This window comes from Motacilla alba, chromosome Z, assembly GCF_015832195.1.
Source record: "Motacilla alba alba isolate MOTALB_02 chromosome Z, Motacilla_alba_V1.0_pri, whole genome shotgun sequence".
In the NCBI taxonomy this organism is placed as follows: domain Eukaryota; kingdom Metazoa; phylum Chordata; class Aves; order Passeriformes; family Motacillidae; genus Motacilla; species Motacilla alba.
Genome location: NC_052046.1, coordinates 30,422,490 through 30,444,399, shown reverse-complemented (window position 1 = coordinate 30,444,399; position 21,910 = coordinate 30,422,490). Strand labels below are relative to the sequence as shown.

The window sequence follows — 21,910 nt, the reverse complement described above, 5'->3', positions numbered from 1 at the left end:
TGCGCTCGGTGCTACTCAAATTTTGCAAGTCAGCTGCAAGTTAAACAATTTCTGTTAATTATTGCATTGCAGGCCTTCCGAGGCTTTGATGAAGGGGGAGGTACTCAAATCTTAGTGATGTGCTTTGAGGTAGCAGGCAGCAAAGCTGAGAAACAGCAACTGCTGTTTATTATCACTATCTTGACTGACACAAACACATTGAAACTTCTTCTTACGAGAAATACTAAACAAGTCCTGATTCATTATGGCAAAATGAAAGGGGAAGATTTAAAAATTAATAATCTTAGAAGATGAACAAGAAACAGAGAACAAGCACTAAAACAGCTTGAAAGGAAAGAAAGGAAAACTATCAGGATATATGGCAAAATTAAGCAAACTGGGGATGGAGTGATTTTAGAAGTAAAAAATCCTCAAAACCAGAAAATTCCAAAAGCCTTCTTATAGTGTACCATAAGACCACAAGAGGCATGTTTCAAAGAAGATACTTACAGATTTGAAAACTCCATTTGCATCCTTTGGGCAAATGATTATCATGTTCTTTTAGATCAGACTCCCTCTCTCCACTTTGCCCACATTTTCCTGTGGGAAGGTAGATTGTCACAAAACAAAGCAACTTTCCCGCCCAACCCAAAGCTTACCAGGAGCTGTCTCACTCTAACATGACAGAATCCATCCTGGTGTAGCAGCTTGGCACACAGCTCTCTGCACCACGGGTGCCCAGGTACAGGACCGCAAACCAGGTCTGTAATGGGGCCCCTCTAATTCTGGCATGCTGGGAAAGGGAAACCTTGCCCTGGAAACACCGGCCAGTTAGTAGTTGTGCACGTAGACTCAGATCTGTTCTGTGGATTTATGGGAACCAAAGTCCTACAGACCTAGAAGGTTGATAAAAGTAGGAGATTGTGGCTCCACAATCCAACCCAAAAACTGGCAGGTATTTAACTGAATGTGTGTGTGTGTGAACATAAGGAGGTACGGTAGGGACACACTTCCTGGAAGGAGATTCTTGAATACAATCCAGCTGCTCAAGGTTCGTATAGCCATAGTCCACTCTACTCTCCAACTGGATCACGACAGCAGTGCACTTATTGCTTTAGAATCACAGCCATAAATAAATTGCCTGCATCAGAAAATAAGGCAAAGAGGCACTGTAATGTGTTCATGTAGGTGCCAAAATTATCCACGTTTCTACTTATGGAGCTATGTAGTCTTTAAAAGACTTTGCAAGACTGATTATTACATCCTAGCTCCTATTCACCCTTTAAAATATTCATTTCAAACAAATGACATGGTACTTCCGCACATTTTATTTCACACTGAGCTGCTGTACTTACTACTTTTATTCTTCTTTTTGATGTTCACAGATGTTTTGAAGCTTGTTTTCTGCTTTTTGGAGGAGCTGTCTCTTCCCTGAGCATTTTGAAGGTTTTTTTGGCCTCTAAACACTATAAAGGTGGAAAAAGACCCCAAAAAGTAGAAAGAAATGGAAATAACAACAAAAGCAATTAAAAAAAAAGCCTGCATTTCTCTGCATTTTTCTCAAAGTATGTACATCTGTTATTAACAAATCAATAGAGATATATTTATTGTGGGCTGCCTATTGACCTCATCCAAACTCTCACCTTTGTTGAACAAAACACATTTTATTGCATTATTTTAGAACAACATTTCCAGATGAATTATAGTAACACACCTTAAGGGCATTTTGAGGAAATTCAGTTAATTGTTATCTGAAGTCTGTTGCAATGAAAAAAACAAGGAGTAGAGTCAGACAAGCATTTTCTTCCTCTGTGTTAAAAAATTTTTCAGGCACTACAGCACAGTGAAAGCACCTGTATTTTTGACAAACTGCAAAAGAGCCAGTCACTTTCACAAAAAAGCTTTTGGATCCAGCCTTGCCAACAGTTAAAATGCAGGCAGCAGTACACTGACATCATGTGCACAAGTGTTGGCTGTGTTTATTATCCTCTTCTCTCTGGTGGTCTCAGGATGAATCTCAAAATCACACAAATGTGAAACCCAGCTAAGAAGGTCAATGTTTGATATGAGCTTGACTTCCATTTTTCAGAACATTAGCTTCACAAGGGGCAATGGTTGCCCAAACATGCAATCCATGGCACTTTCTCCCACAAATTAAATACCTTACAAAGAATCAAGTTTTATGCAAGAAACAGCATCTTCTGCTTGTAAGCAGGGTGCTCAAAATGCTTTCATCTTGCCACAATAAATATTCCTTACACAATGTATTACAGATTGTTCTGGGCCTTTCTTTTCAGGTCCATTATAAAACATCATTCTTATATACTTCATTCCTCATTGAAACCATCACAATTCCTAACAAAAGACCAAGAAACTTCCTGGCAGTTGTATTTTTTTCACTAGATGATTACACCATTTCCACACATTTGAAGTAGACAGTAGGCTACTATTTCCTACAAAAATTCACTTCTCAGTAGCAGAGCTATAACAGAATGAGGATACATGCTCAATGGTAAAATGAGAGTTGCTTAGGTTGAAGACAGCTCTTTTTACCCTTTCCTTTACCATTTTCAGCATGCTCTGGCTCTGATTGATTACCACTACTGGAGCTGACACTGGCATCAAAACCTTTTGAAGAAATATTTTGGTGAGACTGGAGATCTGGCATCTGCCCTGCAGTATTCTGTGCCTCTGCCATGCCTTGCATTTCACTTGTGATGCTTTGTATCCCTTCTTGATTTGGTGGCAGACTCCCAGAGACAGTGACAATGGATTGATGGTTAATGTACTCTGCCTTAGCTACAGTGGAAGGTAACTCAAGAGTTGGAGCACTATTTTGCAGTAAAAACTCCTCTTCCTTCTCTCCATCAGTTTTATTCTAGGTGAAAGAACAGATGAAAAACCCTTCTCATTTCAGCAATTACAAGATTGCCATCTTAAAATTAAGCAGTGCTTACAATTTGTTAAACATTCAATGTGTAGAGGAAAACTCTCCTCTTATTTAAAAGTCTACAAGTACCTTCCTACGGTCCATGCTGAAACCTTTCTATTGAAGACACGAACTTTGCTAACACCCAGAGAGATGTGAAAGCAAACACAGCCCGTGCTATAGAAGCAGTGGGGCTGCAGGGTGACCAACACAGCACGGCAGCCGTTGGGCAGTTGGGCAGTTTGTGGCCGTTGGACAGTTGGGCTGTTCCTTGGCACAGCAGTTCCAGAGGTTCCACCATGCTGCAGGGGAAGGAGCGGGAGAAGGTGGGGCAGCAGGAACACTGACTCCTGTGGCAGAAGGATATTCTTCCTTGTAGCCCACCATTTGAGGAACCTAACATATGCCTAAATAGCAGTTAAAAAAATTTTGGAAAAAAATGCTCTGAAATAAAATTATATGGATACACACGAATCCTGTTTGCTCCTCAGAATCAGCAAAGGGAGCTCCCAAATTTCACTCCATCAAGTTGGCTTCCAACACTGATGAAATGGATTCTTCTTGTTATAAATGAAAGTGCCAATTAAGTCGGATCAATAATTTGTGAGAGCCAAATTATGATAAAATAACAAAGTATAAAATTTATTTCATGTTCGAATTCACAATTTAAGCCAGCCACAAATCAAGAAGGACAGAGCCAAGCCCGGGTCTTTGGCTCTGGGTGACACACGTATGCATCTCTGAGCCTCTGTTGTGTCAGAGAGGTAGTAGCACACCTTTGCCATGTCCGAGACCAGTTTTTATACTCTTTTTCTCGCCTGAGGCAAGGATGTCCTTTGTCCTTTTCATAATCAGACAAGTTTCCAATGCTTCTCTAGTCCGAGGATAATACTATCAGATGGGTAAACAGTCCAGTCTCCGACGTCTCGGGAATAATTCATTGGTCCCTTGTCATTGGTCCCTTGTCTTCTGTAGACAAGTTCTCAAAAGCCGCATTACAATACACAAAACCATGTCCAGGAAGATATACATGCTAAACAGTATTTACCGGTAGTCCTTTACATGTTAGAGGATTTCCCTGAAACAGACTATGGGTTAGGTGAATTATCATAAAATATGCTATCTCTCTAGTTATCTGTGGCCAGGTGTGCCACTGATGTCTTACTCCCTGATTCAGTTAAGATTCCCAATTCCTGTGCTGTCCCCTCTTCTTCTCATGTAAATTCTTCAAGACTATAGGTGGTATGTGTAGGACAACTGGTTTCCCAACCCTGAAAGTTTCAGTGTAAACCTCATCTCTTGGCTTTGGCACCTAGTCTGGGCATGTTCCTTTTAGCAGTATTTCTTTGGTCAGTGTAGCTGTAAACTTTTAATATCCTTATAACAGAGCTATGTTTTAGTTCATTCATAATACTATATTTATAATAACACTACATTTAGTATATTTATAACATGATAATGTTTGATCTACCTATGAATTTTGATATACCTATAACATTCTCATTTGTTTTCTAATAAGTCATGCAAAACTTTAATTAAAAAAAAAAACAACAAAAAAACCCAAAAACAAACAAACAAAAAAAAACCCAAAAAAAAACAGAAAAGAAAAAGTGAAAGTGAAAATCCCAAAATCTTTATGGGAAAAGTTTTCATTTCTAAAAGGCTAGGAAACCACTTCTCCTGTCATGTATTTAGACACCAATCCAAAGGAAGCAGAATGGGATATATTCAAGAATGTATCAAGTCAAATTAGGGGGTAACAAGGGCAAAAAAGGGAGTGAAACTACCTTTATTTTTTTTTAATTCTAATTTTGGTAGGGTTTCCTTTGGTCTGCCTTTATCATTCATCATACTTAAATACAAAACTAAATTGTACACGTTCATGGTTTTTAGCAGCAAATTACAAAATTTGTAAGAGAAATTACTAGGAAAAAAAAGAAAATCTGGAGCCTTGTAAAATGGAATTTGGATTTAAATAAAGCAGTCATTTGTGTACTTTTCAGTCTGCTAAGTTTCAGCTAAGGTTCAATTCTCCATGTGTTGGGACACAGAGGATGAAGGCTTTATTACACTGACAGGTAAGAGGAAAAGGTGTGTTTTTTTTCAGTCAGCACTGAACAGTAGTCACAGGTAAAACCCACCAACCAAATGAAAATTCAGATAGATTGTGGAACTCTAGCAGGTTTACTTCATATACATACCTTAAAAATTTAACAATAGGATAAATTCTTACAACTACATAAAATGTGACCAGGTAATAAAAATAAACACTTCTGAGCCTGAGTGTCTGCAAAGTGGGTGTTTGGAGTGGCTAACCCATTTGGAGTCACTAACTTTCAAGTCATTGACTTTGCACCCAGACTTTTAAATTCTTTTTCAGTTCAAGGCTTCCATTTTAGATCAGAATGATACAAAACAAACACTACTCCCTAATACCAAGATATTAACAATAGGCATCTTATGATCTAAGCCTGGGCCTGTTCAATCCAAAGACGTAGATTCTCAGAGATTTTCTTGTAGATCCTCCACAGAATTCCTAGAGGTAAAACAAGGAAGAAAGAGAATTTTTCCAGCTGCTAGATTTATACTTGCAAAGGTATCACATTCTCAGGAAGACAAGGGACCTCAAGGAAGTAGCAAGCCTTGGCAAATTCACTGAAAAAATCCAGGACTCCTCTGTGTAACTCATAACATAAAAGAAGCAAATTTTTTTGGCTGTGATCAGAGAAAGGAGAAGAGTTAGTTTCGTATCCAAATACTGGAATATTAGATGAAGGCTCCATTTTAAAATTTAGTTTATTTTAAAATAATTTCCCTTCTTTCCCCTCTCCCCACCCCAACATACACTACCCTTCAGAACTTGAAATTTCATCATATGTGTTCATTTTTTATTTCAGTGGCTGACTCTAAAGCAAAAAAATTTGTATATTGGTAAATGTGGGAAATGAAAGAGAGTTCTCAGGGCCTGATAGAAGGCCTACACAGTATGCATCCATATTCATACCTTGAGACAAGAAATGCTGACTTAGAAATGCCATGGAATAGGACAGATGATGTTGAGAGAGAAATGGAGCTAGAAAAAAGTTTCAAAAGATAGCCTTGCAAACAAGACTAGATACTTTAGAGAAATAGAACTATGAAAGATGTATTGTATTGGGACCCATAAGGGGTAGTTAGATGAATAGCTTTAAGACATCTGTAGCATGGCATAGCAAAATTTTTTAAATTAATATTTCTATTAATTCTAGAACAAAGACAATCAAAACCGTGTACTCCTGCTTACATTAAGTAAAGCACAGGAAGCCATTAGATGACAAAAAATTCTGTTTAGAAGGCTGAGGCAGGCTTAGGGGTAGCAGGAGCGGAGAGGCGTGGAAATCAGGCCTGTGGGCACCATTCAAGGAGCATCCAGTCCATGAGCAGTCCCTCACTGTGGGTATATCCCAGCAAATGGAGTCAAAATGGAGCAACAGCTTGGTGGGAAAAGTGCTGGGGTGGTGAGCCATGGGTGTCAGGGGCTCCTCCATAAAATTGGTCACTGACAGGTGTGATATGTTTTGTGCGTGTCAAACACCTGGCAAGAGCGGCCTGGCCCAGATGCCAGAAAAAGCCAAGGAGGCAGCAGAGTTGGAATGGGGCTCTGCAGGAGGCCGTGGTAGCAGCACACACCCATGGGGGATGCGGCTGACCCAGAGACTCCCTGGGGGTCTGGTGAAAAGGAAGGAAAAAAGAACAAGGGAGAAAGGGCCACATACTACTCTGAGAATGCCATTACATGCCATAGGTGAGATAGTGAGAGGAGGGTGAGAACAAAATGGCCATTCCTGCTGATCACCCTGATATTTTCATGACAACAGATACAGAAATGACTACACATCTGCCTCCTAGTGATGAATGAATATGAGCTAGAACATGACCTCATTAGCTGGTGTACATTACAAGGAAGTCTCTCAAATTCCCACAGGCAAATACAACTAAATCAACACTGCATAGCTCAGTATGTTCTTTGGGCCTCTGGAAGGGACTGTCCACTTAGCTACAGCATGGCAAGGAAGGGAGTCTTACAACACTCTGGATATTTTAGACTTTTATTGTCATTCCGGCTGCAACAAAGTATCCCCTCACTACTTCTACATCTTCAGCATTCTGTCCCGCAGGTGGCCTGTTCAGGCTGATAGCTTGTAGCGCCTGCAGGGTCCAGTTCTGCTGCAGCACAGCTTTTCCTCTCCCAGCTTAATTCTTCTTAGGACAATTCATTCATTCCTACCTAAAAGATACCTCAGAGCTTCCCTAAATTAACAATACTCTATTCTAAGCTAAACAATCCTCTACTAGCTAAGCTCTCTACGTTCTAGAGTCCTTAAAATCGCTCCCTACATTTCCAAAAGTTTTCAAATTTAATCTTCTGAGGAAAAAAAAAAAACATCAACTGAGGTATAAAGGGAAGACACCTAAACGGACCAAATTACAAAACCATGACATTTCCTATCTACAGCACAGCTCCTCTCAAAACTCAGGGGATGGCTGAAGCTCTGCCTAAAGACGATGCATCCCCTTTTCCCTCCTCTGGGCTGGCGGGGCACAAGGGTCTCCTCAGGCGCAGGCCTCTGCTCTCCAGTCCTCCTGCACTTGCTTGGCTGAGATGATCAGAGCAGCCAGGCTGGAGGCAGGCTGGCCTGAGGTCACAAACGGGTGCTGCCCAGAGGAAAAAGAGAACAGAAAGGAACCGTTACTTCCCATGATCACAGCCTCACGGGCTCAAGCAGCATTCCTCGGCTACCAGAAAGACGCACAAAGAGGAGCGAGGGCAGCCTGTCCCCCTGCGTCTTCCTGTCCTGTGAGCTGTCCCACCCACGTGGCCCACACTCCTCCCCATCCCTTGACGCAGGTGTCCTCCGCTCACAGGGCTTTCTGCCCCTTTGCTTTTTCTTACCTGCAGGAGTTCCTGGGCAGACCAGCGCCTGTCCTCGTCTGCCTGCAGGCAGCAGCGGAGAAAGTCGCGCAGGAGAGCCGAGTGGTGCCTGGGGTTCTGCAGTTTTGGGGGCCCGTTCCTTTCTATCAGCTCAAACACCTAGAGCAGACGGAGATGGAAGGAAGAGGACACTCTAGCTGCTCCTTTCCTAGCCACAACAGCTCTCTCCACACAGAGCGCCCTTTCTAAGCTGCACCTTACCCTGAGACGGGCTTCCCTCTGGTAAGGAGCTTCCCCTTCCACCATTTCCAGCCCCATGATCCCCAGGGACCAGATGTCCACTTTGGGGCCGTAGGCTTCTCCTCTCACCACCTCCGGTGCCATCCAGCTGGGAGTGCCGACGCTGGAGCTGCGCTTGCTGCGCTCAGGGCTGAGCTGAGCGCAGAGGCCAAAGTCCGCTGAGGAGACAAAAACAAAGGCTGTCAAAGCCAGCTGCCGCTGGCAAAGCAGGCAAAAGGATTGCCCACTCTCAGCCGGACAAGGCCCTGCTGAATCTAGCTGAAAAAGCAGCCGAGCTCTCCTTCCACGTGGCTGGAGCCAGCGAAAGAAGGCATCGGCCACTTCAAAAACACCCTCCCGCTTCCACGCACTGGCCGAGCAGCGCTTCTGGCAAAGTGACAGTCGCCAAAAAGCAGCCCCGCAGCACATGCTGGAAATGCTGCACCTGAGCAGGGATACCCACCCAGCTTGACAGAGCCATCCATGCCCACAAGAACGTTGCCGCTTTTGATGTCTCTGTGGATGACTTGGCGGGAATGAAGGAAATGCAGTCCTTGCAGGCACTGCAAGAGAAAAAGGCGGGAGGGAAAGTTAACGCGCAGGATCCGATTTCATCCCACCAGAAAGGGAAGGGCTCGAGGAGACTGACTGACAGCTTTCTCGGGAAATTGGGAGCGAGGGCGCGGCATCATGGTGCTGTCAAGAAGAAGAGCTTGCTGCTTTCAACGCTCTTAGGAGCGTTGCCTGTATTTCCAAGCCAAGGCATCTGGGCTTCCAAAAGTTCCACGGGCCTTCCGTACGAGGCGCGCTACCTTTGGCTGGGAGGCGGCACGGCAGAGGTTTCTGGGGAAGCCTAGCGGCAGCAGAGGAGCGAGCAGCAGCTTGGGCCTGTTCCAGAACCCGTCGCCATCTGCAAGGGGCTGCAAGGCTGGCCTTTGAAGCTGAGCGTATCTCTTTGCCCTTAGCTTGAAATTCTGCCAGCTGCATGCTGGCTTCCAGTGGCAAGGAATGTAGGACAGACAGACAGGCTCCAGGCAAACCTTCCGAGGCAAAGCTGAGAAGAGGAAGCAAGTGAAAGCAAGCCAGTGAGCGAGCACCAGCGCCAGAGGACAGACGGTATGGAAGAGTGCAAGAGCAGAGCCTAAGGAGCGCGGGGACGGCGGCAGGCAGCTCACTCCCAAATGCTCGCTCTTGTCCTCTGTGTCGTGACAGCAGCACCAAAGGAAAGCTGAGAGCGAGAAATCTCTGCTGCCCTTAACCTCCAGTTGGCAAGCACCATCCTGGGCAGGCCTGGGGAAGCACAAGCGGGATCCCTCACCTCCCGACAGACAGCGCCTATCTGTCCTTCCTCCAGGTACACTGCCCTGAGCACATCAAGCAACGTGCCGCCGTCCATGAACTCCATCGCCAGCCAGAGCTCTGCATCGACCAGGTAGCTGAAAGAAGAAAAGCACGGCATGGAGAGAGGGCAATGGGCACGGCACAGTCACCCGAGGGCCTGACCCAGCTTTTTGCAACTGCTCTCCAAGCCACGTGTGCCACAAGAGCTCACTGAACAGCAGGTCAACCTCCTCCCATGCTCTGGAGACGAGGAGACAAATCACAAGGAGCTCCATGCTCTGCCAGTGACCAAAGGGCATTGTCTCTTCTGCCTTGCACTCTCTCAAGCTGCACTGACATGAGAATAGCCCAACCTGTCTAAGTAGGTGACAATATTGGGATTCCTGTTGTCCCTCATGACCAGGATTTCACTGACAGCCAGCTCCTCGGACATCTCCTCCTGAAGCGACATTATCTTGATTGCCACCTAAAATGACATTGGCGACCCTTAACTGGAGAAGTCGCTCCTTGCCATGGATCCCCAGGAGCACGGAGCGAGCGCTTGCGCAACGAGGCAGCGAGCTGTGCCAAAGTGCCTTGTCAGCAGACAGCAGAGCTGAGCAGAAGCACCAAAGCCCATCCCAAGTGCAGTCTGCACCCTGAGCCTGGACTGTACTTGAGAGGAACAGCCCCTGCTGCAGACATGGAGCGGCCACCCAAACCTCCAGGCAGGGCTCCCAGCAGCGGGGAAAGCGCTCCAGAGCTGCAAAATGTGATGGGGCTGGTGGCACTTTACCTGTTGTCCGGTGCTGGTGTCAAGGGCTTTATAGACAGCTCCGAAGCCCCTAGGAAGAAAAGAGCAGCAGAAAAAGCCCTTTATCCCTGGCAGAGACAGCAAGCCTAGGCAGGAGATCTGCCCAGGCTGCCTGGAGGCCTTTGAAAATGCCCGGCTGCAGCATCTCTTCAGCCAACAGCACATCAGCCCCTGAGCCTTCTGCCACGCAGGGCAGCGTGTCCAAGGAAACACTAGGGTCCAGCAGGAAGACCAAGGGCTGCTGGAAGTCTCGGAGGCACACGCCCTAGAAGGTCATTTCCAAAATTAAGGGCGGCTCCCTCTGTGTGGGGGTGTGCATGCGTGTGTGTGTGTGTCAAAAAAGGCGAGCAAAATGATAGTCAGAACGCTGTCTTTCAGCATCTGACGTTTCTTGGATGGCAAGGTGCTCTTTCAGCCCGTAAAGCTGCAGGGGCAGGGGATTTTCCAGGCGCTGCTCCTCATTGCTGCAAGCAAGACATTGCCAGCACCAACTTGTCTTGGAGGAGGCCTTGGGATTGCTGTGACTCAGCAGTCCCGGGAGGCGACAGGAGGTAAAGCCAGAGTCTGACCGTGGCTGGAGCTTGCCTGACTTCACGCTTGATATTGCACCGGCCAAAGACCTGGCCCACGGCTTTGTGAAATGAGCTGACGTCCCCCTTACCCTCGTCCAAGTTCTTCAAATGCCGTGTATCTGCTCATTGGCTCGCCCAGACTCACAATGCTCCCTGAAAGACAAAAGCGGCGCAGGGCGCTCACTTTCACACGGGGACGCCGCTCCCCAGACGATGCCAAATGCAGCCCCACTGTCGGGAGCTCGGGGCCCTCCGCGGTCGCTTGGCGCCCAACTGCTTGCACCAGCAGGTGGGAGGGCCATCTTCTCCACCTTTCATCGGGTGGCCTTTCCAAGAAGGACTTTCTTCCTTTCAAGCACATCATCCCATGCGGTAAGGCAAAATGATGAGCCCTCAACCACTGGGTCCTAAGAGGTCACAAAGGGCCTCGGCAGCCTCTGCGGTCACACCCACCGTCACTGGCAGGGCCGCTGAAAAGCACAAAGTGCCTGAGCTGGAGGAGGAGTAAGAAGGAGAGGCAGAAAACAGCTGGGGCTGGAGAGCTCCCTGGGGCCTAGCCACTTGCTAGGCGCCAGCCTTCTGCTCAACCAGGAACAATCTCTGCTTTTGTCTTGGGCACAGAAGAGGGCTCTGCCAGGCAGAGCCAAGGCAGGCCCAGCTGCCCTCACAGGCAGCAGGAACTCCCAGAGCCCTCCCACGCTGCCTCAGAGCACAACAACAGGTTCTCTAGAGAGGCCAAAGTGCCTCTGAGACCGAGGAGGAACTTCAGGCGCAGCCTACACCGAGACACGCACACAGCACGCTGCTCTGGCAGACAAGAAATAGGCCAGACGTACTCAGTGTCTTCAGGCCCTGCTCCTCTCTCGTCTCGGGCTGCTGGGCTGCGCTGCTGGATGAAGTGCCAGCAGCGGGGGGCGAGCTGGCTGCTGCAGGCGATGCTGGTCCGGCGGCACCTTGAATTGCAGAGCGTGTGCTGAGCTGGGACAAGAAAGGATTGCCCGTCAGAAGGGTGGCCGGCACACAGGGCCCGGAGAGCGCACGGCAAATGCAAGGCCTTCGGAAGGTGCTGTCAGCCACCCTCAGGCCTCTCCAGCTGGGGCGTTCCCAATGTCCCCTTCTCAAAGGCCACGGGAAAACCCCAAAGGCTACTTTGATGCAGCAGCTCGTGGCCACTTCCATGCTCCATTTGCTCGCCTTTTCTGCAAGACACCGGCAACACGCTATCGATGGGGTGGCGAAGATCCAGCAAGAGATCAGAGCACGGCCCCAGAGCCTTGTTGCTTTCCTCCTCCTCCAAGAAAACCACGCCGGAGTTGGCATGCAACTGTCTGATCAGAAGGCCGCAGCACGTCCCTTCTCGGATCTCTTTCACTGAGTCCCCCTCTGTATGTCAGGCTTCAGGGAGCGGCCCTCCGCTGCTGCCTTCCAGGCCTGCCGAGACCCACCCGCCCTTTACAATGCAGAGCTGACGAGCACTCTCCTCTCCAATCTCTGCTCTGACCGTGCGGCAGCGACGCGCAGTCTACATTGTGCCTGAAGCTACTTAGTCCCTGAGAGCGGCACGTCCCCTCCAGGGGCCAGTGTCTCCCAAATATCCTGCAAGGCTGTCAACTGCGTCTTTGGGCCGCTCTGCCCGCTGAGCACAGGCAGCTTGCACTGACAATGGGCACAAGGGGCCTGTTTCCACGCTGGGAATAATTTAATGCTGCCTCTTGTCTGATGCCAAGAGACATTCTCGGGCCCTCTCAGCATCGCAGCAAAGTGACGCTTAAACGGCAAAGGTCAGAACCCACTGGCCAGGGCTCCCTGGCTCGGCTGAAGCAGCACTGCGTCACGGCAGGCACACAGCCCCAGCATCTTCAGCCACAAGGACCAAGGGCTGGGTCGTGCAAACCTTGAAGCTTGGCCCTGCGCCAAAGGCACTGTCAAGCTCAGCCACCGCTTACCGGCTCGGCGAGTTCAGGCTGTGGAGGAACAGCAGCTGGAGGCTTGATGTTCCTTTGCTCCTCTTCAGCCTCTTCCTCAAGAACAGAGGGAGCCAGAGGAGGTGCTGACCCTGCGGTTGAGTCCTGCAGACAGACAGAAGTGAGAGAGACTGGGAAGAGCCAATGGCGCAGCAGCTGCTTTCTACTGAGCTGCGTCAGCAAGCAGAATAAGGGGGAATCATAGACTTTGATACAAGTGGGTCTCTGAGTCGTGAAAACCCTGTGAAGATGGCGGAATGAGGTGGTGCTCCATCTTTCAGCCTCCCACGCTGGCACTCCACGCTGGACTGCAACAGGCCAAGCTCACCCAATTGCTGCACTAATCTGACACGCCAGCAACGTCACAGGTTCCTTGGGCACTCACCGAAGGACAGGCTTGTCTCCATCGGCGTGCCAGGTGACCTGCAGCGAGCAAGGCAAAAGGAAGCAGAGGCCCTTAGAAAAGTGCCTGTAATAATGGGGACTGCCACAGCACAAGACAGTCCCAACAGAGAGCATTTCCCTTGCCCAACATGCCTCCAGGAGCACCAGCTCTTTCCCACAGCAAGCAAGAGAACAACAAGGACCCTCTGTAGGCTCTGTCTACATTTGGGCCTCTTTTGCCGGGCGAGAAATAGAAACACGGCCACGGAAATGCCGGTTGTTCTTGAACCCTCTGAGCTTCTGTTCTGCCCAACAGCTCAAGCAGCATTTCCCTCTTCTCTTTCCTGCATTTTAGATGTGGCTATTCTTTTTCATTGCATCCACTAATTCCCATCAAGTGCCAGAAGATGATACCCCAGGAAAGCTTCCACAGAGGGCCCCTTCGCTGTGGCAGCTCTCTGCTGAAGCTGCCCAGGAACAGCTCCTGGGTTCAGCAGCAAACCCTAACTGCACTGGAGTTTGTGCTGCATCGCCAAGGGAATGGTTATCTTGGCACACCGTGAAAGGGACGGACAAGGCCTCTCAGTGGCAGAATTTGGAGCAAAAGGTGCTTTCCTCTACTCCTGCAGAGACCCACAGAGTTGTTGCAAGTCCTACTTCTGAGGACCTCTCCCAAGAGGCTGCAATTTGCAGGTGGTCCTGCTTGAAGCAGCAAGCTGAGGAAATGACAGACTGCACTGCCACGCACTCTATCCAGGGAGGGAACGCGACCGCTGCAGGTTACGCTGCAGATACTCTGCACCCGCCACCCAGTACAGATGCCCCCTTTCCAGCTGATGCTGCTGCCAGGAGATTTACCAAAGTGGTGGCATCTTAGTGGCAATTCTGTTCCCGAATAAAGGCGGCCACTACCGCGGCACGAAGAGCAGAGTGAAGCAAAAGCCAGGGGATGCCAGCCCCAGGATAAGCCTTTACTTACGGGTCAGCTGGGTCAGGAAGTAGCCAGAATAGGCAACAGAAAAGACGGTGCAAACCGCGGCACAGACTCGCCCGATCATTCTCGCGGCGCTGTGCGGGTTTGCCCACTGAACGCCACCCAAGGGAACAGCAAGACTCCTCTCGGGGTGCAGGCCGTCTGCTGAGAAGTCCTTGATCACAAGGATCCTCCTGCAGGGAGCGAGCGGAAGAGCTGCTCTGGGCAACCGGGCCTTGCGCGCACCGGGACAGCGCTGAGCTGACAGCGCTGTGACGTGGCACCGCTCCCTTGACCTCACAATAGCAGCTGCTCTGGCTTTGTTGTGCCCTGCAAGCAAACCTTCTGTTCAGCTGACGCAAAAGAAAAGCCTGGGAAGTTCTCCTCAGTCCTAAAGCAGCAGAAAAATGTCCTCACCGTCCATAAGCCAGTGCTCAAGGCATGCCAGGGGCACGCAGAAAAACGAGCCAGCCCAACTGGCATGCAAGAAATCCAAGCCAACAGGACTTTTGGTCCCAAAAGCTTTCACTAAAAGCAAGTCTGCTTCTTCTAGGTGCCATCCTAGTTGCTTCTGAAAAGCCTAACTTCTTCAACGACATTTAGGGCACAAAAGAAGCAAAGAGAATAAATTTCCAGAAGTATTGGAGGGTGCAGTTGCTGCTTGAGCACGCAGGTGCATGCTGACCTTTGCTCCGACTCCGTTTGGAGGCTGACCTCCCTTTGTTGCAGGGAGATGCTGGCTTAGCTCTTGACGCAAAGCCCCTCTCCTCCTGCTTGCTGCTTCTCTGGCAACTGGAAGTCCCAGAACATCCAGAAGAGCTGGGTGTGAGTCTTGGGCTGCCGCTGTTGTGTTGTGTTGTGTTGTGTTGGAGCTCTGGCAGCAGCCTGCAGCCCACTGCTCTGCAATGCCCTGCAGTTGTCGAGGCCAAAGGAGGCTCCTTTGGAACAGTCCAAAGCTGCAGCGTGACAGATGCTTACCCAGGCTTCACGTTCCCTGTAAGATTCCTTGCAGAAATTTGGATAGCCACATCCCAATAAAAATGAGGCTGCAGTCATTCCCTTCTCTGTCAAAATCTTGAGCTAGACCCAGGAGGCATCTTGAAAGTGGAACAAAACAGAAGGTGGGAGGGGGAAAAAGTGCACGCTACTCCTCTGGAAATCACCTCTGTTCACCCGTGGAATAATGGTCCTTGGCTTAGCTTGCTTGCCTGGTGATTTAGCACAGACGTGTCCTGCGATGGTGGACAGCACTGTGCCTTTAAAGGAACTTTGCCCTGGGCTCTTCACACTTTGAATGCCGAGGGAGGCATTTGAAAATCGATGCAATTGCTGAATGGCCCAGAAGCACCTTGAAATTCTGTTGCTGCTGCAGTTGTTGCCCAGAAGAGTTCCCCGCATTTGAAAGCATCTGGTTCTCCCCATTTCCAAGTCAGCTGGCATCAACCAGCCAATTGTAGGGGTAAGAGAAGGCAGCATGACAGCTTAGCGTGGAAAGCCGAGTGTAGTAGGCCCTCAGACTCCCCTCGAGCAGAGCCCTTTGGTGCCGCAGAGGTTTAAGAGAGGACACTGCTAGGAAGATGTGCCATTTCAGCCCTCCTTTACTTTTCAATAGCAAGTGATTGCCAGGAAGGGGGGACAAGCAGGGCCTGGTCCCTCCTCCTGCCGCGCGGTGCGGTGCCGCTGGCACTGAGGGACACCAGGACACGGGGGAATAACGGCTCTGCTAGGCAGGTGGGGCGGTGCGGGGCAGCTGTCAGGAGGTGCGTGGGGCGGGGCAGGGGGGAGAACTGTGAAGGGGGAGAGCCTTGGGCCGCTGGGAAGCAGCGCAGAGCCACGAACGGGACAGCCCGTCCGGAGCGCACACCTTCCCAGGCACTGTGCAGCTTAGGCACAGCGTGCCACGGAAGGGAACATTCCAGGGCTCTGGAGGGTTTAGAGTTTGTATTGTCAGTCCTGCTGAAAGCAAGGGCTCCGCCAGAGCATCTTCTGGTTACTTCACCACCGTCATCTTGGTCATTCTGTCCTCCAGGTGTCCTTCAGTTCAGGCTGACAGCTCGTAGCAGCTGAATCCCAGGTGATTCTGCTGAATCCCAGCTTCTTCTTTGGTAGCTTCATTCTACTGATGACGATTCCTTCATTTCTCCTTCCAGCATAATTCTGTTTTCCTACATCAACAATACTCTGCTCCGAGCTAAACAATGCTTCGTGAAGGAAGCTTTCTGTGCTCTATAGTGCTAATTTCATACAGCTTAGACAAGAAAACCTCAGAACATGACCTTTCCTATCTATGGCACAGCTCCTTCTAAAACTCAGGGGATGGCTGAAGCTCTGCCTAAAGACGATGCATCCCCTTTTCCCTCCTCTGGGCTGGCGGGGCACATGGGCCTCCTCAGCTGCAAGCGTCTCCTCTGCAGTCCTCCTGCGCTTGCTTTGCCCAGTTAGGCAAGCAAAGCTGCTGAGCTCAGTATGTTCTTTGGGCCTCTGGAAGGGACTGTCCACTTAGCTACAGCATGGCAAGGAAGGGAGTCTTACAACACTCTGGATATTTTAGACTTTTATTGTCATTCCGGCTGCAACAAAGTATCCCCTCACTACTTCTACATCTTCAGCATTCTGTCCCGCAGGTGGCCTGTTCAGGCTGATAGCTTGTAGCGCCTGCAGGGTCCAGTTCTGCTGCAGCACAGCTTTTCCTCTCCCAGCTTAATTCTTCTTAGGACAATTCATTCATTCCTACCTAAAAGATACCTCAGAGCTTCCCTAAATTAACACTACTCTATTCTAAGCTAAACAATCCTCTACTAGCTAAGCTCTCTACGTTCTAGAGTCCTTAAAATCGCTCCCTACATTTCCAAAAGTTTTCAAATTTAATCTTCTGAGGAAAAAAAAAAACATCAACTGAGGTATAAAGGGAAGACACCTAAACGGACCAAATTACAAAACCATGACATTTCCTATCTACAGCACAGCTCCTCTCAAAACTCAGGGGATGGCTGAAGCTCTGCCTAAAGACGATGCATCCCCTTTTCCCTCCTCTGGGCTGGCGGGGCACAAGGGTCTCCTCAGGCGCAGGCCTCTGCTCTCCAGTCCTCCTGCACTTGCTTGGCTGAGATGATCAGAGCAGCCAGGCTGGAGGCAGGCTGGCCTGAGGTCACAAACGGGTGCTGCCCAGAGGAAAAAGAGAACAGAAAGGAACCGTTACTTCCCATGATCACAGCCTCACGGGCTCAAGCAGCATTCCTCGGCTACCAGAAAGACGCACAAAGAGGAGCGAGGGCAGCCTGTCCCCCTGCGTCTTCCTGTCCTGTGAGCTGTCCCACCCACGTGGCCCACACTCCTCCCCATCCCTTGACGCAGGTGTCCTCCGCTCACAGGGCTTTCTGCCCCTTTGCTTTTTCTTACCTGCAGGAGTTCCTGGGCAGACCAGCGCCTGTCCTCGTCTGCCTGCAGGCAGCAGCGGAGAAAGTCGCGCAGGAGAGCCGAGTGGTGCCTGGGGTTCTGCAGTTTTGGGGGCCCGTTCCTTTCTATCAGCTCAAACACCTAGAGCAGACGGAGATGGAAGGAAGAGGACACTCTAGCTGCTCCTTTCCTAGCCACAACAGCTCTCTCCACACAGAGCGCCCTTTCTAAGCTGCACCTTACCCTGAGACGGGCTTCCCTCTGGTAAGGAGCTTCCCCTTCCACCATTTCCAGCCCCATGATCCCCAGGGACCAGATGTCCACTTTGGGGCCGTAGGCTTCTCCTCTCACCACCTCCGGTGCCATCCAGCTGGGAGTGCCGACGCTGGAGCTGCGCTTGCTGCGCTCAGGGCTGAGCTGAGCGCAGAGGCCAAAGTCCGCTGAGGAGACAAAAACAAAGGCTGTCAAAGCCAGCTGCCGCTGGCAAAGCAGGCAAAAGGATTGCCCACTCTCAGCCGGACAAGGCCCTGCTGAATCTAGCTGAAAAAGCAGCCGAGCTCTCCTTCCACGTGGCTGGAGCCAGCGAAAGAAGGCATCGGCCACTTCAAAAACACCCTCCCGCTTCCACGCACTTGGCCGAGCAGCGCTTCTGGCAAAGTGACAGTCGCCAAAAAGCAGCCCCGCAGCACATGCTGGAAATGCTGCACCTGAGCAGGGATACCCACCCAGCTTGACAGAGCCATCCATGCCCACAAGAACGTTGCCGCTTTTGATGTCTCTGTGGATGACTTGGCGGGAATGAAGGAAATGCAGTCCTTGCAGGCACTGCAAGAGAAAAAGGCGGGAGGGAAAGTTAACGCGCAGGATCCGATTTCATCCCACCAGAAAGGGAAGGGCTCGAGGAGACTGACTGACAGCTTTCTCGGGAAATTGGGAGCGAGGGCGCGGCATCATGGTGCTGTCAAGAAGAAGAGCTTGCTGCTTTCAACGCTCTTAGGAGCGTTGCCTGTATTTCCAAGCCAAGGCATCTGGGCTTCCAAAAGTTCCACGGGCCTTCCGTACGAGGCGCGCTACCTTTGGCTGGGAGGCGGCACGGCAGAGGTTTCTGGGGAAGCCTAGCGGCAGCAGAGGAGCGAGCAGCAGCTTGGGCCTGTTCCAGAACCCGTCGCCATCTGGGCTGCAAGGCTGGCCTTTGAAGCTGAGCGTATCTCTTTGCCCTTAGCTTGAAATTCTGCCAGCTGCATGCTGGCTTCCAGTGGCAAGGAATGTAGGACAGACAGACAGGCTCCAGGCAAACCTTCCGAGGCAAAGCTGAGAAGAGGAAGCAAGTGAAAGCAAGCCAGTGAGCGAGCACCAGCGCCAGAGGACAGACGGTATGGAAGAGTGCAAGAGCAGAGCCTAAGGAGCGCGGGGACGGCGGCAGGCAGCTCACTCCCAAATGCTCTTTCTTGTCCTCTGTGTCGTGACAGCAGCACCAAAGGAAAGCTGAGAGCGAGAAATCTCTGCTGCCCTTAACCTCCAGTTGGCAAGCACCATCCTGGGCAGGCCTGGGGAAGCACAAGCGGGATCCCTCACCTCCCGACAGACAGCGCCTATCTGTCCTTCCTCCAGGTACACTGCCCTGAGCACATCAAGCAACGTGCCGCCGTCCATGAACTCCATCGCCAGCCAGAGCTCTGCATCGACCAGGTAGCTGAAAGAAGAAAAGCACGGCATGGAGAGAGGGCAATGGGCACGGCACAGTCACCCGAGGGCCTGACCCAGCTTTTTGCAACTGCTCTCCAAGCCACGTGTGCCACAAGAGCTCACTGAACAGCAGGTCAACCTCCTCCCATGCTCTGGAGACGAGGAGACAAATCACAAGGAGCTCCATGCTCTGCCAGTGACCAAAGGGCATTGTCTCTTCTGCCTTGCACTCTCTCAAGCTGCACTGACATGAGAATAGCCCAACCTGTCTAAGTAGGTGACAATATTGGGATTCCTGTTGTCCCTCATGACCAGGATTTCACTGACAGCCAGCTCCTCGGACATCTCCTCCTGAAGCGACATTATCTTGATTGCCACCTAAAATGACATTGGCGACCCTTAACTGGAGAAGTCACTCCTTGCCATGGATCCCCAGGAGCACGGAGCGAGCGCTTGCGCAACGAGGCAGCGAGCTGTGCCAAAGTGCCTTGTCAGCAGACAGCAGAGCTGAGCAGAAGCACCAAAGCCCATCCCAAGTGCAGTCTGCACCCTGAGCCTGGACTGTACTTGAGAGGAACAGCCCCTGCTGCAGACATGGAGCGGCCACCCAAACCTCCAGGCAGGGCTCCCAGCAGCGGGGAAAGCGCTCCAGAGCTGCAAAATGTGATGGGGCTGGTGGCACTTTACCTGTTGTCCGGTGCTGGTGTCAAGGGCTTTATAGACAGCTCCGAAGCCCCTAGGAAGAAAAGAGCAGCAGAAAAAGCCCTTTATCCCTGGCAGAGACAGCAAGCCTAGGCAGGAGATCTGCCCAGGCTGCCTGGAGGCCTTTGAAAATGCCCGGCTGCAGCATCTCTTCAGCCAACAGCACATCAGCCCCTGAGCCTTCTGCCACGCAGGGCAGCGTGTCCAAGGAAACACTAGGGTCCAGCAGGAAGACCAAGGGCTGCTGGAAGTCTCGGAGGCACACGCCCTAGAAGGTCATTTCCAAAATTAAGGGCGGCTCCCTCTGTGTGGGGGTGTGCATGCGTGTGTGTGTGTGTCAAAAAAGGCGAGCAAAATGATAGTCAGAACGCTGTCTTTCAGCATCTGACGTTTCTTGGATGGCAAGGTGCTCTTTCAGCCCGTAAAGCTGCAGGGGCAGGGGATTTTCCAGGCGCTGCTCCTCATTGCTGCAAGCAAGACATTGCCAGCACCAACTTGTCTTGGAGGAGGCCTTGGGATTGCTGTGACTCAGCAGTCCCGGGAGGCGACAGGAGGTAAAGCCAGAGTCTGACCGTGGCTGGAGCTTGCCTGACTTCACGCTTGATATTGCACCGGCCAAAGACCTGGCCCACGGCTTTGTGAAATGAGCTGACGTCCCCCTTACCCTCGTCCAAGTTCTTCAAATGCCGTGTATCTGCTCATTGGCTCGCCCAGACTCACAATGCTCCCTGAAAGACAAAAGCGGCGCAGGGCGCTCACTTTCACACGGGGACGCCGCTCCCCAGACGATGCCAAATGCAGCCCCACTGTCGGGAGCTCGGGGCCCTCCGCGGTCGCTTGGCGCCCAACTGCTTGCACCAGCAGGTGGGAGGGCCATCTTCTCCACCTTTCATCGGGTGGCCTTTCCAAGAAGGACTTTCTTCCTTTCAAGCACATCATCCCATGCGGTAAGGCAAAATGATGAGCCCTCAACCACTGGGTCCTAAGAGGTCACAAAGGGCCTCGGCAGCCTCTGCGGTCACACCCACCGTCACTGGCAGGGCCGCTGAAAAGCACAAAGTGCCTGAGCTGGAGGAGGAGTAAGAAGGAGAGGCAGAAAACAGCTGGGGCCGGAGAGCTCCCTGGGGCCTAGCCACTTGCTAGGCGCCAGCCTTCTGCTCAACCAGGAACAATCTCTGCTTTTGTCTTGGGCACAGAAGAGGGCTCTGCCAGGCAGAGCCAAGGCAGGCCCAGCTGCCCTCACAGGCAGCAGGAACTCCCAGAGCCCTCCCACGCTGCCTCAGAGCACAACAACAGGTTCTCTAGAGAGGCCAAAGTGCCTCTGAGACCGAGGAGGAACTTCAGGCGCAGCCTACACCGAGACACGCACACAGCACGCTGCTCTGGCAGACAAGAAATAGGCCAGACGTACTCAGTGTCTTCAGGCCCTGCTCCTCTCTCGTCTCGGGCTGCTGGGCTGCGCTGCTGGATGAAGTGCCAGCAGCGGGGGGCGAGCTGGCTGCTGCAGGCGATGCTGGTCCGGCGGCACCTTGAATTGCAGAGCGTGTGCTGAGCTGGGACAAGAAAGGATTGCCCGTCAGAAGGGTGGCCGGCACACAGGGCCCGGAGAGCGCACGGCAAATGCAAGGCCTTCGGAAGGTGCTGTCAGCCGCCCTCAGGCCTCTCCAGCTGGGGCGTTCCCAATGTCCCCTTCTCAAAGGCCACGGGAAAACCCCAAAGGCTACTTTGATGCAGCAGCTCGTGGCCACTTCCATGCTCCATTTGCTCGCCTTTTCTGCAAGACACCGGCAACACGCTATCGATGGGGTGGCGAAGATCCAGCAAGAGATCAGAGCACGGCCCCAGAGCCTTGTTGCTTTCCTCCTCCTCCAAGAAAACCACGCCGGAGTTGGCATGCAACTGTCTGATCAGAAGGCCGCAGCACGTCCCTTCTCGGATCTCTTTCACTGAGTCCCCCTCTGTATGTCAGGCTTCAGGGAGCGGCCCTCCGCTGCTGCCTT

At 51.0% G+C, this 21,910-nt stretch overlaps 1 protein-coding gene across 1 annotated transcript; it reads right to left on the bottom strand.

Moving 5' to 3' along the window:
• Nucleotides 1-17,185: 17,185 nt before the first annotated feature.
• LOC119696050 (serine/threonine-protein kinase PAK 3-like) lies at nucleotides 17,186-21,664 on the bottom strand. The gene is made up of 9 exons (XM_038125565.1): nucleotides 21,322-21,664; nucleotides 20,575-20,638; nucleotides 19,896-19,944; nucleotides 19,474-19,586; nucleotides 19,098-19,215; nucleotides 18,248-18,347; nucleotides 17,766-17,962; nucleotides 17,526-17,663; nucleotides 17,186-17,287 (listed from the first exon to the last, which is right to left on the bottom strand). Exons 1-9 carry the CDS (start codon nucleotides 21,662-21,664, stop codon nucleotides 17,186-17,188), a joined length of 1,224 nt encoding a protein of 407 aa, XP_037981493.1.
• Between the last annotated feature and the right edge of the window lie 246 nt (nucleotides 21,665-21,910).

Coding starts and splice junctions, on each gene's coding strand:
- LOC119696050 (XM_038125565.1), bottom strand. CDS start 21,664: ATGGAAGTGGCCACGAGCTGCTGCATCAAAGTAGCCTTTGGGGTTTTC. Junction 20,639..21,321: donor GCAGGGCCTGAAGACACTGA/GTACGTCTGGCC, acceptor TTTGTCTTTCAG/GGAGCATTGTGAGTCTGGGC. Junction 19,216..19,473: donor ATTGTCACCTACTTAGACAG/GTTGGGCTATTC, acceptor TTCTTCTTTCAG/CTACCTGGTCGATGCAGAGC.